This window comes from Thunnus maccoyii, chromosome 3 (genome assembly GCF_910596095.1).
Source record: "Thunnus maccoyii chromosome 3, fThuMac1.1, whole genome shotgun sequence".
In the NCBI taxonomy this organism is placed as follows: domain Eukaryota; kingdom Metazoa; phylum Chordata; class Actinopteri; order Scombriformes; family Scombridae; genus Thunnus; species Thunnus maccoyii.
In genome coordinates, this window is record NC_056535.1 from 34,725,532 (window position 1) to 34,742,882 (window position 17,351).

Genomic DNA, 17,351 nt, shown 5'->3' on the forward strand with positions numbered 1-17,351 from the left:
TTCATAGACCCAGCGATCAGTCTGTTAATTGAGAAAATAACTGGCAGATTAATCAATTAAAAGTCTAGTTTTTCTCCTTTTGTTACTTTCAGCTTGTGCTTCTCTTGTCTTTTAGTCTACAGCTGCAACAATTAGTTGAATGATTGATTAGTTGATTGGCAGAAAATTAATCTGAAGGAACTTCGATTGTTGTTTAAATGATTTTGCAAGCGAAACTTTATAGTTTCAGCTTCTCTGATGTTAATTTTTTGCAGCAGATTTTCACATTTGGGAAACTGGAATCATCAAATGTTTGGCATTTTTTTCTGCTTTTCTACACGTTGAGTTTTGTTTGTCGGAAGCATCCCGAGATTTTACGTTGACAGCCTGGGAAACGCGCCTAACGCCACCTCCCTCTGTCTTTCAAAGAAAAGCTGTTGTGGCTTTTGTGATGGACGAGTAAAAATATAGAGAACCGCAGAACATGCAATATGAGCCCGGCTGTGTTTCCATCAGGAAATGTATGATGGAGCCTGGAGGGAGGCCGTTTGATGTGGGCCTCTGCTGTCCCAGGACACCCTGTCATACTCTGACAGATGCTTCTTCCCGGCCTGAAGCCAGACGGTTAGCAACTATCAGCGCTGATGCACTCTTCTCCCAGAGCTGAACAGATGTATCTGACTTGAAGAACGGAGCGGTTGCATGAAATGTAATAATCAAAATGATCTACCCTGATGCTAGGCAACACAATCAGATATCCCCATAATACTGACTGACTGCTTCTGTCTGTAATGTGACGATGTTTCAGGGCTGTTTGTTGAAGATGTTCACACATAAAGAGACTTTTGAGACACAGTCAAGTTTATTACAGGTTTGCACACTGTATGATTGCATGTTTACTCTTGTATAAATCTTGGCTATGTGGACTTTTAACCTTCCTATCATGCTCTTCTGTATCTCAGAGGTTTATGAGCATGTCTGTGAGCTCAGTAGGTGTTTGTGGCAGCTTGCTGAGGCATTTTAGTCTTCATTATTTTTGACTTAAAGCAGCTATAATTGATTATTTTTCACAATAACAATGTCTGAGCTGTCAGTGTGTAATGTGTTTGACTCGTAGTGATGAACCTACAGAGAATTATCTGCAGCTCCTCTCGGAGCTTTTATAGTGAGTTTCAGCTCATTGTTTATCTGTCCGGCTGCAACTTTACTGTTTTGCTTCACTCTCAGCGTCTCATAGCGTCGTTTTCAGAGTAAAAAAGCTGTAAAAAGCAGCTGTACACTACCTGCAATTGGTAGCGAGCAAAAACAGAGCTAAAAGAGAGAGAATACTGGACTCAAATTCACCAGGTGGACAGAAACATGTTTAAAAAAAACTAGTTTAACAGTTGGGGAGAAAATTACATAAATATTCAAAACACAGCTGAAACAATTTGTTTATGATCCTCAAGGGTAATAAATGACATCGCATTTGACAACACACGGCTCTTCCCGAAAACCAATAAAACATGACTGTCTCTGGACAGAAGAATACTGCTACACACTCACACACATAAAGGCCGAACACTATCACAAGTTAATCACAGCTGAATTATTTGGATTTGAAGCGGACAAGGTGGCCTCTGTTGCTTGACAATAGGTTCAGTGACTGTGGTGCCCACATGGGCTGACTGAAGGGAGCCAGTGGTGGTCTCTAATGTAGAGAGAGAGGTAGACCCCACACACACTGTGATGCACACATTAATACAGGGACACACACACACACCACATCAAAGAGCTACTGTATTATTGAGACACATTTGTCAGGAAGGATGTCTGAATAAAGGAGTAAACCCTCGTACCACCCAAAAGCTCTATGATCTCTGCTGCGTGTGATCAGTCGATCAGGAGGAAACGTTCTCAGTGTCTTTAGTCTTCCTTCTCTTCTGTGATAGTAAACTGAATATATTTGGGGTTTGGACTGTTAAACTATAACGGCTTTTCTTTTATAGACAAAATGATTACTTGAATGAAATCGTCCGACTAATCGATAATGAAGCTGATCATGGGTCGCAGCCCTACAGCAGGGCACGAGCTCGTTTGTCAGGAAGGATGTCTGAATAAGGGGAAAGCCCCCCCCCCCCCCCCCGTACCACCTGCAGGCTCTCTGATGTCTGCTGTGTGTTTGTGTCTGTATGTCTGACAGAAATGAGGTCAAATAAGGTTGTTTTGCTAGAGGTTGTTGTTTCCACAGAACAACACTTCACCTGAAGAGCTTTACCATGAAATAGCCGCAAAAATAACCAAGCATAACTTCCCTTACGGGTTAATTTCTTTCCTGTAAATCAACCACCTCGCCGCAGGACATCGCGGTCTGATCTCGTACCTGGAGGAACCAGAGCAGCGGTCCTTGGTGGCTCGGGCCGGAGCTCTTCTTTTGTGTGTTTGTCTCTCTGTGTGAGTGTACAGAGAGTCTTGGCTTCATTGTAGAGAAGACAGGAATGTGGTGGCTGACTGTGGAGCCGAGGTCCCGGCTACTTAGCTGACCCACACCGAGAGACGCATTCCTCAGTCTGCCAAACTCAACATCACCGCACAGCTTCATACACTCCATCACACACACACACACACACACACACACACACACGCTGACTTTCTATTGTATTTTTAGACCTTAAATTAGGGCTGCAACTAATGATTATGTTCTGTTGATTATTATGCAGACAGCACAAAATGTCAAAAAGTTCTGAACAAACGCCCATCGAAGTTTCTCAGATCTTCAGATGTCTATTTGTCTGACCAACAGTCCAAAAGCTGAAGATATTCAGCCTAACATGATTTAAAACAGAGAGAAGCTGACATGTTTGCCATTTTTGCTTGAAAAATGAAATCATTAGCTGATGTCTGATTACCACAAGCAACAAAATATTCTCCAGTTGTGTCACCATAGATCTGAAATTACATTTGAACAACAAGTAGCTAAGAAACTTTGAGGTTAGTAGTGTTTTCACTTGTTCTTAGAGCTGTAACTAATTATTAGCTTCTCCATTAATCATTTAAATCACAAACAGTGAAAAATGTCCATCAGTTTCCCCCAAAACCAAAGGTGACAACCAAAAGTCCAAAAACCCTTAAATGTTCAGTTTAACCCTAAACCTTAACCCTAACCCAAACCCCTAACCCCTAAACCTAGCCCTAACCCTAAACCTAACCTTAACCCTGGCCCTAACCCTAACCTTAACCTTAACCTTAACCCTAACCCATATAGGAAGAAAAGCAGCAATTCATCATATTTGAGAAGCTAAAAATCACAAAACCTTGTATGTGGTATTTTTGTTTTAAGACAGCTGACATATTTCCTCAGCAGGTTGATCTGTAACATTTCCCTCTTTTGCTAGTTATTGATTCAGATTTTATAAAAAGCTCTGGAGAGCAGGAGTGGATGAACCTGGTGAGAAGTAGAGCGAACACGTCCGCAAGGAGGCAGAGATCATTTCATTGGTCAATAATACACCTGGCGCTCTACTGGTCGGGGAGTTCGACGGGGTTGTTGGATAAAAAAAAAAAATCCAAGAGCAGAAATTTGAGAGCAGACGTTTGACGAGCAGCCTGAGCTGAAGCTGGAAATCTGTTGAAGTCGAGTTTATCTGAGTGAAGTTGAGCAGAGTAAATCTAAGCAGCAGCAGGACCTCTCTGAGTGTGAGGGCAGGGTTTGAGGGGAAACATTACAAAATCATAATCCCAAAGAAAGAAAGACAGACAGGAAAAATCCCCATTATCACTGGTAGTGAGTCAGGCCAACGTGTGCTGGATGAAGTTGAACATTAACCGATAACACAAGTGACACATCTGTTAGTCAAGTGTCATTAAACATTGCAGTTTGTTAATCAATGCCAGAACAAACTTTAATCTGGTTTCAGTTGTAATTCAAGCAGACAGGAGACTTTATGTACAAACTGGCAAAGCTAAAACTGCAACGATTCATCCACTTAATCAGCAGATATTTGATAATAAACAGCACTAAATGGAGCCTTTTTTACTTTTATATTAATTCAAATTAGAGGATGTTTACTGGTGTAATGACCCACAGCTATTCAGGGCCAACTGGTAAAGAATGGGAGTTATTGTGACCAACTCTTCATGAACGGACACGTGTCTAAAACGACTTAAATAGTATAAATAAGTCAGTTGTTTTGTGGCATAATTCATATTCATGCTTCTTCTCAGAGACTTTTATTAAACACTGAGTTGATCTGTCTTTAGATGGATGTTTCCTGTTTTGCTCTTTCATATTATTTCCTGCCATTTAAAGCTTCGAGCTGATCCTTCAGCTGATAATAACCTCCTCAGTAGCTTTCCATTTAGTCTACTGGGCTGTAATGTCTTTTTTGATCCGAGGCAGCGATATGTTTGCCTGAGGGAGTGACATCAAAGAGAGAAGAAGGGAAGACATTAAGAGAAGCTTCTGTAAGAGTTTGGCTCACAGGCATTCGGCTTATTTGTCCATCAGTCATGGATTTGGTAATAACGGGGGGGGGAAGAATCATCCAATTGACATGGCATGATGGCTTCATCGGAGGACAGGAAGTGACCAATAAAGGCCGTAACGATAAGACCAGCGACGTTTCCTCAGGAGGCGCTCATCAAAACTCAATTACGCTTATCAGTGGAGGCTGAATCAACGCAGTCTGCTGCACAGCTGCTCCGTCTGCGCAGCTCCTGTCTTATCTACAAGAGTCAGAGGAGCAGAGCTTCGTAGGAGACAAATGGCTCAGGTTGTTAGAGTTGAATATTACTCATTTTAGTGAGTAATATTTGTTTTTGTAATAAAGAAAGAACAGCCCTGATTGACTCAACATGTAGCCGATTGATCAAATTAGTAATCATGACTACTCCCAGATATGAAACCTAGACAGAGAGACAGTTAGATACATTCAGGCCTCATTTTCACTTAATTGTTAGAGTTGAGGTGGACAAAATGTTTGTTTGATTGAGCTCCTGAAAAAGCTACTAACTGAACCTCAAGGTTAACATATTATCACAGATGTGTGTTTCCAAAGTCTACAATGAAAACTCCACCAGTTACCTCGTCATACATCGACGCCTCCGCTACCTGTACGTCGATGGCTGTGTTGCCATCTGGCATGGTGCTGATAGGTGGAAACGCTGCTATAGATAGACTGGGAGCAGGTAGAAGGAATGTAGAGCTCTGCTGTCACAGCAAACTGCAGGGAACACAGTAGGTGTGTGTTTGATAAACACATAGACTTCACTGGAACTCATCACACAAATGAGGCCCATAATGGAAACAGTCGCTCAGTGGTTTCCAGGCTATGTGAGGGGGACTGTTTGTAGGAGAGAGAATGACGCTGCGCTCTGAATCAAACACAAACACCAGACTCTTATGGAGGCTCTTTGGATACTATAAACTAGAGGACTTGGACTCCTGAAATGAGTCTGTGAAGAGTTACGTCAGGGGGGTCAGAAGTGCATCTTACAAGCAGATCAGGCGACACAATACATGGTGCAAATCCTGCTGGTTCAAGTATCACCACGGCAAGGGGGAGTGGGGAGGGGGGAGGGTGGGAGTTGGAAAAACAGGATGGGGAATGAAGAGGGAGTGAAATGTGAAGAGGTGAAGGACGAGGAAAAAAACAAGGAAGGAGGGAAGGGAGGTTGAGATCTCTTATACCTTTTTATTTTATTTTATTTTTTTTTAAACCATATCTGCTCCGGCCAGCTGAACATCACGTGGAAGATTGTTAGAAAACTACAACAACTGTTTTTTTTTTTTTTTCTCGAAGAGGTCAAGAGACGTCGGACATCACAAAGAATAAGGAAGCACATTCCTGCGTGCTGGTGTTTCTTTTCGGGTCTTTTCATACTTTGTACCTCCTCCACGCCGCCGTGTGAATGGACCAGATGCCTCTCTCTGTGTCGGCAGATGGAGGGATTGTTTTCTCCAGTTTAATGAAGGGAGGCTGCTGGAGGCTTATCCCCGGTTACCTTGGTCATTGATATGCTCTCGAGGCATCCACCGGCATTGTTTGGTGTCAATGGAAGGGACAGACCCAAAGGCTGGGTGGCGGGTGTCTTGACAGACTGCCTTTTCAGTGAATGCGGACAATTGGTAACTGGAAAGTTTAGGACCTCCATGCTGAGATGGGGCAGGATAAACAGGACGGGACGGACGGGACAGGAAACAACCACTTTTTAGTGTTTTGACCAGCTGAGGGAGTTTCCTAAATGTGACGCTACACTATGAAGTCACAGTGGAAGCAGCCAAAAGAAGAATTTGAAGGGTGTTTTTATTAGTTTATTATATGGTATGGAAGCAAAATTGGTAAAAATTCATTGGTTCCAGCTTCCTAAATGTGAATACTTCCTGGTTTTCATGCTGTTTGATCACATTACTACATAACATGGCTTTCAGTGAGTTTTAATGTGTCGATCAGGCCTGGTTTATGTCAGATCTGATGACATCGAGGTCACATGTTGGATAGCTTCAGTCTCGTGGGTGTTTTTTTTTTTTTTTTTTTTTTGCTTTGACACAGCGATGCCAAATGAGCTCTGCAATTAAGAGGCTTTCATTAAACAAAGAGCAGCTTTGTTTAGCCGTTGGATGACTGACTGTTGCGGTTCAGACCAAGAGTCCCACATAAAAGATTATCTGAACTGATAATCACTGTTTGAAGTCTCGTCTGAGAACAGGTATCACGGTCACAACGGTGTATCTGAGAAAGGAATGACCTCCATGTCGATACGTCTGGACTGTTGCAGGTTTTTGCGTCACTATCACAAATAATATTTCCTGCTTCTTTCCGTTTTTAACCATTCGGTTTGCTGGAAATCTTTTTTTGGTTTTTTGGCTGTGATCCACATCCAGCTGCTTATCAGCTGCCGCACATTAGTCAGAAAATAAATGAGGCTGTGAATCACTGATGGGAGGACAAAATGGTGATCTGTTGGGGTCATAAGTGGCGTTTAAAATGGTTGCCCAAGAACTTTGTTAGTTTTTCCTCTAACCATCATTTTCAGGAAATGTTGTTGGAGAGATGATCATGAGCTGGATGTTTGGTTAGCCTCTGTGCTGTTCTGTGGTTTCCTTCTTAAAGCACTTTGTGTTGTTGAGCCCATTAAGGCTGTTTTTTTGTTGTGATCACATTAAGCTGCATATGAGAGCGTCATAATTTATGTGGCAGTTATGATGCTGGATAATAATTTAGTGCTTTATACGTACAGAATGAGTTTCAGTTCTGCTTTTACATTTTTTTTGTCAATCGTTCACCAAATAAATGCTGATCAAAACAACAGTTTAATAGTTGGCCAACAGGCCTCCATGACTGAATGGAGCTGAGTTTAACGAACCAGACAGACCCTCATTCAGTCATGTTGGTTACATAACTACTGTTCAAGCTCTTTCACTGTCTGTACTGGCTTAAATGTTTTGTTTTTTTTGGACAACGCATGCATATCTTTGTCCCATTCGCACAATAACAGAGTAACACACAAGTCTTCTGTTATAGAATACAGTTTTTATTATTTGTGTGAAAAGGAGACTTCCGGTTTCATCCGCTCTGTTGTGTCGTCCCCTGAATACATTCTTGGATTTGGGAACAGCTTGTTTTTGTCCCCCGGCAGACTCGGTGGGACTTGGCCTGAATCCCATCCTGGCTTCGCTTCCTGGGAGAATATAGTAAAGATGGACTACCCCCCCCCCCTCCTACCCCCTCACATCTGATAGTAACTTCAGTGGGCTGCCATCTTTACTTTAAACATAACAAAAAAATTCTCAAGCTTTTGATCCTTTTTTTTCCCTCCTCTGTCTTGCTGAATAAACCTGGCCTGTTGGGACAAGTTTCAGCAGCCTGTAAGACTGTAACGCTGCTGCTTTAGAGCCGTTTCATGTCCACGTTTCTTAAAGATCAGGGACATATGATGTTCTACTTAATGTCTAAAACTATTAAGTGAATATCAAAATAGCTGCTGGTTAATTAACAGAAAATAAAACCCTTTTAAATTTGGCAGAAAATATTCATGTAAGATGGTTAGAAATAGTAAGAAGCTGATTGAAAAAAAGTAGTAGTACATAGTAAAAGTTGCCTTGGGGCACGATATTTCACAGCACTGTAAAATCTCAGTGTTACGGGAAAGAAAAGCTGTTTGAATGAATGAGTCATGCCGCCGTACTTCAGTGAATAAACCCGACTTGTTTCAGCACGTCACAGCAGCAGACTCCCATCTGAACAGCAGTGAGGAAATAAAGAGCCACTAGTCACCATTTTAGGATTTAAGACTAGATACACACTCTCCACCGGTCACGTACCAGGACATAATGAAGCAGTGACTCACAGCCTCCGCTGGGAAATGTGGGATGTTGAACTAATATGAAAATTAAACTGGAAATGTGTCCACATATTTGTGTTCAGGAGGGAAATTAACACACAAGTCAGATTAGACATTGATGTGAAGTTGATCTAACAAGCTAAAAGAGTCCATGAAAACTAATTAACAAACAAACAGAAGTTAGAATAGTTAAGATAAAAGTTTAAATAGTTAGATGAAGTTATGGATAAATATGTCAAATATCCAGATTCTGCTTCTCCAACTTCACCAAACCAACAGAAACATTAACATCAACCGTTTGGACAAAAAATATCACAACACTGTCGACTTTTATACAACCGACGTTGAATAACACGCAGTTTAAAATCCATTCATTCAACATATTTACAACATGACAGATGGTGTCGATCTCCACAGGATTTACAACGACTTTGGGTTTTTCCTTTTTTGAAACTGTTAGTTTTCTGAAAGAAGAGGAATAAATGAAAGAGTGAATGTTTGCTAAACACAGCAGGGAGTCTTCATCAGCTCACCTTGTCGCTCAGAGGAATCACAGTAAAATGGCCGCCCTTGTTTGAAGCCCCCCCTGTGTAGTTACAATGGGTGGGGTAGGGGGGCCTTCCTCCTCCTCCTCCTCCTCATATAGGCTTCTCTTTTAAAGGCAGAGGATTACCTTCAAACACACATCGTTACTATGCCAAGCATTCGGGGAACACACACATAATGCTGGGAGGCCCCGGGCAGGCTTAGCCACCAGTTAACCCTTAAAATTAAGACCCTGACAAGACTCAGATGGAAGTAATTATGAGGAGAAGGACTGGCTGTGTCTGACAGAGAGAGAGAGAGAGAGAGAGTCAATGAGGATGTTGTGGTGATGCCCAGGCATGTTTCCAACGTGATTTTGTGGTCGGCTTTTGTTCTCGGTAAATGGAAGGTTTCATTGAAAAATGGAGGAGAGAAGAAAAAAAAAACAATGTGCTCTCTCTTGTATCTGGAGTTTTGTTTCTTTCCATTAAACCAAACACAGTGATTGGCTGCTTCCCATCACACAAACTGTAGGCACGTGTTTCCTCTTTCTGTCTGACATGTGATCAATTTACTTATCAATGAGGTTGAGTGGCTGAGAACGCCTCCAGATCATTCATCACTTTATTTCAGTAGATTTATGGCTAAACAAATGTCTTGTTTTCTCCGACCAACACATTTAATATAATTTAATATAATTATCAAAGATGGATCGGCTCAAGAAGTGGAACAAATATTCTGGTTTCCAGATGATTAATCCCAGAAACATTGATGATCCTCTGTCAGCTGGTCAGAATGTTAATTTCTCCAATACTTTAGTTACGACCAAATACCTTCAAGACTAAAGACAGAAAATAAGCAAATCTTGAAGCAGAGAACTTTTTCCTTTTTTCTTAATCAAACAACCGCAGCGACGAATCGATTCAAGGCTGAAAAGATCAGCAAATATTTTGATAATCTTATTATTTAATCTTTTCTTTTTTTTGAATCTTTGAACTCTGCTTCCAGCAGCTTCTCTGGACGACTCAACTGAATGATTGGACTAATTGTTTGAGCTGTATGTTGATTGATTTACTGCCTGACAGGTTTAACATGTTTTCACTGAGACAACAAGGTGTTCACAACATATTTGTCATTAATGGTGATTTATAGTGACAGAAAAGAAAATTTAATCCCATCTTCTCTTTTCTATTTTGTCCTTTTTATCCATAAATATAAACCAGATAAACAGAATGTTTCATCTCAAGTGTCTGAAAACAGAATATCAAATATAAACTTGAGTAAAAAGATGTGAGAACATTAGTCGCCTCTGTTTTAATGAAGCTCTAATGCTGATTGAGTGTGTGTGTGTGTGCTGAGATGGTAATTAGGCTGATGGAGGTGTGTGTGTGTGTGTGTGTGTTTTTAATCCCGTTCACGCTGTTTACAGAGCAAATGGTCAATGAAATTAAGTGTGTTAATGTGATTAAAGGAGGTGGATGTTAAGCTTCACACTGATTAGAGACGCTTTCTTTACCTCATGCAGATTTCATGAACTTTGTTCTTCACACTTCACGTTAGTTAGTCGTGTGTTTCCTGCCGTTCGCCGAGTCATGATTCAGTCACAGCTTCCAGTTTAGAAGAAATCAGGTTGATTGATCCGCTCATGTTCAGTTTACAGTTAAATAAAACAGAAAAGCAGCACGTTAGAGAAGTGTTTGGAGGCTTTTTTTTATGCTTGAAACTAATTATCAGAATAGTTGCTGATTAATTTTCTGTCAATCGACTTAAATAAATTGATCAGTTGCTGCAGATGTTTAACAAGCAAAAATCCTGATTTCAGCTTCAAAAATGTGAATATTTGCTGTTTTATTTTATTTTAAATGAAATATTTCTAAAATAATAAAAATGACATGAAACATACAAATAAAGTAAAATCACAACACTTATTATGAAAAGAGCTGAAACAATAATTAGTCAAACAATAATGACAGATCTTCTCTGGCTCCATTTTTGTGAGACTTTTTTCTGCTTTATCTTTTTTATAATGTTTCCTTTGATTGTCTTCATTGTTTTATTTTGAAAGGTTTAGCAGGGAAACTGATTATCACATCGTGTTTTGTCGGCTTAATTTTGCACTAACAAGTTAAAAGTGTATGTTAATAACACTTAATAAAACAGGAAGTAGATATTTTGCTACTTGTTAGTGTTTTAACATGCAGCATGTCTGAAGACTGCAGAGTATTTGTGCCACATTAACACGTCGTCAGTATCAATAACAGACGGTTTGGTGACAGATTTAAAGACGTCGTGGTTTTTGGTGGTAAAACAGAAACGAATGAGTTTTAAATCATTTTCCTCTAAACAGCAGCTTCAGAGGATGAAGGTTTTTTTTAATATGCAGGTTTAGTTTCGTCAGGATCTCCGGTCGTCTCCACCAGGCAGTTAGAGTCGCTAATAACTGTTTTTCTGCTGATCAGCGCGTCCAGAACGGGAGACGTTTCTCCTCCAGCGAGCACAAATCTGTGGTTTAGAGTAGAAAAGGACGTCCAGATGATGGCTGGTTACCTGCTGTAATGCTGTTATCTGCTGATGACGGTAGTTTACCAGTGTGATTATAGACACTGCAAACTGGATATTTTTTTTTTATTCTTTATTTTTGTCCCGACTGAATTATCTCAACAACTATTTCATAGATTGTCATGAAATTTGGTGCAAACATTCGTGCTTATTTGATGTCATCATCTCAAGTTGTCTTTACTTAACTTTAGATCATCAGATGAAAATTTCATTTGATTTACGACTAAAATCCTGCGAAGCTCCTCACGTTCCCATCAGCCTCAGCTGTTCCTCCGCTCAGCCTCACAGCGCCGACTGTAGACTCTTACTGTTGTTTTCCTGCTGTGTGTTGAGTATCGTTGCTCCGGACATCGTATCCCACTGACCCCCCCCGTGCTCTGTCTCTGGTGTCCCAGCAGGTGAGGGAGACGGAGACGTGGATGCCCATGAAGACCACACAGACCGCTGCCTTGTCGACGCACCCGGGTGACCTGGAGTCTTCAGGAGACTCCCAGAACGGCTCGGACTTCGGCTTCACGGACAACGAAGGAGACGAGGATGACGAGGATGACGATTACTACACAGACACGCTGTACGACGACGAGGACGAGTACGACAACTTCTCCGGATCTGGTGACACAGGTCGGTCTCTACAAAGACTTTTCAACATTTCAGATGTACTTATTCAAACTTGAAATCTGATTTGTAGCTCAAATATACAGACGTTCAGATGAAATAAAGAATCTACTTCCTTTCACAGCAGCGACCGAGTCACCTGAACGAGAGCTCAGGCCGTCAGCGAAGGTGAGAAACTGCTTCATGAATCAAACAGTTGGTTTAAACCTCGGTTTGTTGACCGTGTAGAAACAGCAGGACGGCGTTCTCACATTTCCTCTCTCTTCATCCTCAGCCTGACGCCAACGTCAACAAGATCCCGGAGGCGGAGCGTCCCACGCGGCCGACCGTCAACGAGGTGGACATCGTTAAGAACAGTAACGAGATCCCTCCGCTGAGGAACGAGCCGAAAGCCAGCGAGGACTACCCATCCAACGTCCTCATGTCCCTCGCCGGCGAAGACAGCATCTTTAACAAGACGGAGGTCCTCGCAGGTCAGTACGCAACCCGACAGAATGATGAGTTAACTTACACTCACCAGCTGGACAGAAACTCATGAACGTTGCTCGGTAACCGCCGGATGTTTGCTGACATCGTCTAACGTCTCTTTCTCTCCCTCGTCTGTCTCTTCCAGCTCTCATCGCGGGCGGCGCCGTCGGCCTGATGTTCGCCGTCCTCCTCATCCTCCTCCTCATCTACCGCATGAAGAAGAAGGACGAGGGCAGCTACGATTTGGGGAAGAAGCCCATCTACAAGAAGGCGCCCACCACAGAGATCTACGCATAGACCCTCCCCCCTCCCTCCTCCCCCAAAACACACACACACACACACCTCACTCCCTTTAAAGCCCTCGAAAAAACCCAATCAGGGCCAACGCCTGGCCTCACAGTGCCTCATCATCATCATCATCATCATCATCATCATCACCATCATCATACCTCCTCTTCCTCACTTTTTCCTCTGACCGCACAGCCGGTCGGAGGACGGACGCTCATGTAAACACATCAGGAGAGAAGCCCCAACAACACAATCGATTGACTGACTCCTCCTACCTGATTAATATTATTGGTGCTCTCTCAACCAATCAGAGGCTTTGTCGGTCTCTCTCTGGTTTTTGGAGAAAAGGAGCAACAGGAGTGGACTATTTCAGCTGCGGTACACGGTGATTTTTCATTTCGTCTTGTGTTTTTTTTTTTTTTTTTTTTTTGTCCCCCACATCGAGAGAAAAAAAACAACACAACTTTCTCATCTCATCTTTTTTTTTTGTCTTTGTTCACTTTCCAGTTAAAAACACTAACACTGTGCAATGATTGTCTCAGTATGATGGTACACATTAACATCCAGTCCAGTTATTTATTATCTCCTCCCTTTATTTTTCTTCTCCTTTGTTTTTTTGTTTTGTCTTCCTGGGACTGCAGCAGCTTCTCACATTACTGTAGCAAATGACTTTTAAATGAACATTTTTATTTAAAAAAAAAAAAAAAAATCTTGTGATGCAGAGAGATTTTCAGAAATGTCCGTTTTTTATTATTATTATTCTTAAAGTTCCCTTCATGATGGGAGACGATTAACTTCACATTGATTGAATCTTGAAAAACGATACCTCTCAATAACACTGCGTCTTCTGCTTTTTATGTCATCCGTTACAACTCACCTTTAATATTTACAATGATTTTTCAGGCCGATATTGATATTTTAGACTTTTAAAAAATCAGAATAATTATATATTGGCTGATTATAAATTCTCTCTTTTGTGTTTTTGTTTAAAGAATTAAGAAATGTGCTGGTAGTGGCGCCTTAATTACAATATTTGTGAATGCTTCTTCTTTGCTGGTTCTCCTGAGAAGACAAAAGAGGTCGAAGTATTTACAAATCATTGTTTCTGCCTGCACACGCCGAGCAGAGCAGAGTTCACCTCCCCACCAGACCATTCAGTTCATGTTCTGTACATTTTCAGAGTTCATTAAAACGATCTTGAAAGACTTTATTTTTCTGTTACTGTCTAAACTTTCTGCCATGGTTTTTTTTTTTTTTTTTTTTTTTTTTTTTGTTTGTTTCTCCTCATGCAGGGAAAGTCCTGTCAGTCTGGCACGTAGCGCAGGATAAGTGAGCTTAACTAATCCGGGGGGGAAAAAAAAGAATTTGCAAATACTGTATGACCCAGAACACACACACACACACACACACACACACACACAGAGTAAAGTGTTGTTGTCCTCTGCTGCCAGTTTGACTTCAAAAGTCTGGAAGATGTTTTACCACTATAATAATTATAACGGTTCCTCCAGGGTTTGTTTTCTGTTATTACGGTGAACTCGACTGGAGTCAAACCAACATGCTCCTGCAGGGTGACACACCTACATTCCACACACACACACACACACACACACACGCAGCTCAGTCATGTGTGAAACCAGCAAAGATTCAACATGTCGACTGTAGCTGCCGACTCTCTTTCACAGTCACGTTTAAGTTAAAAGAAGCTTTTTTTTGGTGGAGTTAGATGAGATATAAAGCTACAACCGGCTGCTAGTTAGCTTAGCTTAGCTTAGCTTAGCATAAAGACTGGAAACAGAAGGAAACTGCTAGCCTGGCTCTGCCCTCTTTATGCTTGTTTATTTACTTTGTACAAAAACTGAGGTGTAAAAATGACAATTTCTTGGCTCTGAGCAAGAAATCAGAGACGGAAATGAAACCACAACATGTTTTTACTCTCTAGTTTTTATACACATAAAACAAGACGTAACGTGTTATTCGGTGAGCTTTCGAGGTGCTGGTTGGTGGTTTTTGTTGACTTTGTACAGAGCTGCTAAGCTAAGCTAACAGTAGGCTTATAATTAACAGATAACTCACTCTCTGACATTCTCTCTCTTTATTTAGTGGTGGAGAGTTCATATCTGTCTGTTTTAAATATAAAGCTACAGTTAAAAGTTTTAAAAATGTTCTTTTGTTCCAGTTGGTTTTTTGCTTTTTACTGTTTCTTAAGTAAGACAGAACCAACGTAAAACCAACATTCACTGATTCAACAAATACAATGTATCGTGTTAATTAGTGAACTTTAAAAGTGCGGGAAGGTGGATTTTGTCGGCTTTGGACAACAGACTGACTTTAAAAAAAATCAAATAATTTATGCATAAATTTATAAAGTTGTTTTTTCAACAATTGCGACCAAGAAACTGAAAAATCAAGCCGTTTCCAGTTTAAAGCTAACTGTAACTCTGCCAGAAAGTCAATAAATATGTTTCCAAAATGTCCAACTGTAACATAAACTCTGCCTCGTTCTGTTCACAGGACAGTTTCAGTCATTTTTATATAAATGTTTGGAGTTAATGATGGATCCAGTCAATGTTTGTCCAGTGATAAAAGAATCTTAAGCTCTGTAATCGGAGAAACCGGTAGTTTATCTGTTGTTTTGTTTTTTTTTTCTCTCTTTAATCACGGGGTCGATTCTCTCAATAAGCTACGCAGACAGTTTGTTTCTATGAGTAATCACTGAAGCCATTATGAACAGGTTAGACGCTCACACACACACACACACACACACACACACACACACACTGCTCTACCAAGGATTTGTAAATAGTCATTAGGTAAAAATAAAATAAAAAACAGAAAAAAATGAATAACTTGGTACTTAGCCACATCCTGGCAATGAAAAATATCTACCAAATATTTAAATGCCAAATTGTTTTTCCTGTTTTATTTTTGTCTCCCCGCAGTAATGTTCATGTGATTTACTGTAAATGTGTTTTGATACCGATGCGAATACTAACTCACCTCCTCTCATTGTTCTCCAGTGTTTTTATTTTTTATTTTCTCCTCCAGTAGATCAACTTGTTCCCTTTTTATTTTATTTTTTTTTTTGTATTAATTTAACTGTCAAATTATTTTATTGCCTTCTTTCAGGTTTGGGGTTTTTCCCCCTTTTTAAGCTGTTGTATATGTGATTTCAAAAAAGTTTTATATACACTAGTTTGAGATTTTCAGAGGCAAATAGTTTTGAAACTTTTTATTTTGTAAGAGTTTCTATTATCTTTTAGACTTTTTTTTTTTTTTTTTGCTTTTGTATTTATGTGTTTTTTTTGTTGTTTTTGTTTGTAGAAGGATTGCTTATGTGGTTGGTGTTCATCTCGTTGTTCAGGGGATGTTGTGCCGAGGAGCCGTGTTGTTCAGGAGCAGACCGGACCTGATTATCACTTGAAACTGTTGCTTTTCAAACATTTTGTTGATCTGTTGGAAGCCAAAAACGGGATAAATTCGCTTCTGTAAATTCAAGGTTTCTCTGCTTACATCAGCTGCCAGCTGGTTATAGAAACGTCTTGACATTTGTTTCAAGGCCTTTAGCTCCCAAAAAACACAAAACATCTAATCAAGAAAATACTGATACATGCTTCCTTCTAGCATGTGTGCAGATATCAGCTTCCTCCCTCAGATAGAGAAGTAACTCATTAGTTTTCAGCAAAAGAATCTATTTCATTGTCTTTTTTTTTTTAATAAGGGAGTGAAACAGGATGAAAATCATTTCAAACGGTAACGGGCTCCGGGTCTGCTCGCTCAGCATGGGAGAGATACGTATGTTTCTGCTGCTTAATGTCACAAACACCACATGTGAATCACCAATGGAGTGGAGAAGCCAATGAATCATTGGTTTCTGCATGCAGGTTCTGATTTATTATTGGAAATAAAGCTATTTTTATGCACATTAACATTTTAAAATGTTGTCTTGGTCTTGATTTGATGTTCTATAGAGGATCCAATGTTGAGAAGCGCGTTAAGACTTCTGGAGTATCATGTGACTTCTTACGCTCAGAAAACAGTCGTTATGATGCGTAGTTACTGGTGTCAGAAATACAACACAAGCAGCTGATGTTTTTGTTTACAGCGCAGCCAAACAAACTCATGTTGTCCTAATAATCCAGTTATAATCGGTCAATAATAATCACAACACAGATCTGATTTCAAAGGTGTTGAATACATTTTCCTTCCTCATGAAACATTTCAAAAGATGATTTTTTAAAAATATTTACAATCCTGTGTTGTTTACGTCCATGTTTACTAGCCTTCAGTCTTCACTGTCAGCCACCTGTTGATGTGTTGAAACTCTGCATCATATTTGCATCTTATAGTCTGATGACTCATAAAAACTGCTGCATGGCGCTACTACAGGAAACCTGACAGGGAAGTAAAGAGTCAATTTATGACAGTTTCTGGAGGTGAAACACACATGTGAAAAGGGGAAATGACACCTGACAGGCGACCAAATGAAACAGAATGTCACCTTGATTAAAATGATTTCTGTGGGGTTGAAAATTGCTGGAAACGTTCTGTATAATGTGAGTAAACAACTCAACAAAATACATAACATAGGTCTT

The 17,351-nt window shown here is 40.4% G+C and overlaps 1 protein-coding gene and 1 long non-coding RNA gene across 3 annotated transcripts in view; one reads left to right on the plus strand and one right to left on the minus strand.

The window, feature by feature from the left end:
• The window catches only part of LOC121894844, a 27,205-nt gene extending 16,684 nt beyond the window's left edge, over nt 1–10,521 (minus strand). The window contains exon 1 of the long non-coding RNA XR_006095629.1: nt 10,343–10,521. This is a non-coding gene — a long non-coding RNA (uncharacterized LOC121894844). The remainder of the gene's footprint in view (nt 1–10,342) is intronic.
• The window catches only part of sdc4 (syndecan 4), a 19,410-nt gene extending 5,444 nt beyond the window's left edge, over nt 1–13,966 (plus strand). The window contains exons 2-5 of one of the 2 annotated variants that reach the window (XM_042407716.1): nt 11,781–12,006; nt 12,125–12,168; nt 12,275–12,473; nt 12,614–13,966. In XM_042407716.1, coding sequence (XP_042263650.1) covers nt 11,781–12,006; nt 12,125–12,168; nt 12,275–12,473; nt 12,614–12,765 — 621 coding nt within the window. In that variant the 3' untranslated portion in view covers nt 12,766–13,966. The remainder of the gene's footprint in view (nt 1–11,780; nt 12,007–12,124; nt 12,169–12,274; nt 12,474–12,613) is intronic. The other variant, XM_042407717.1, reaches the window with a different exon arrangement.
• The last annotated feature ends 3,385 nt before the right edge of the window (nt 13,967–17,351 follow it).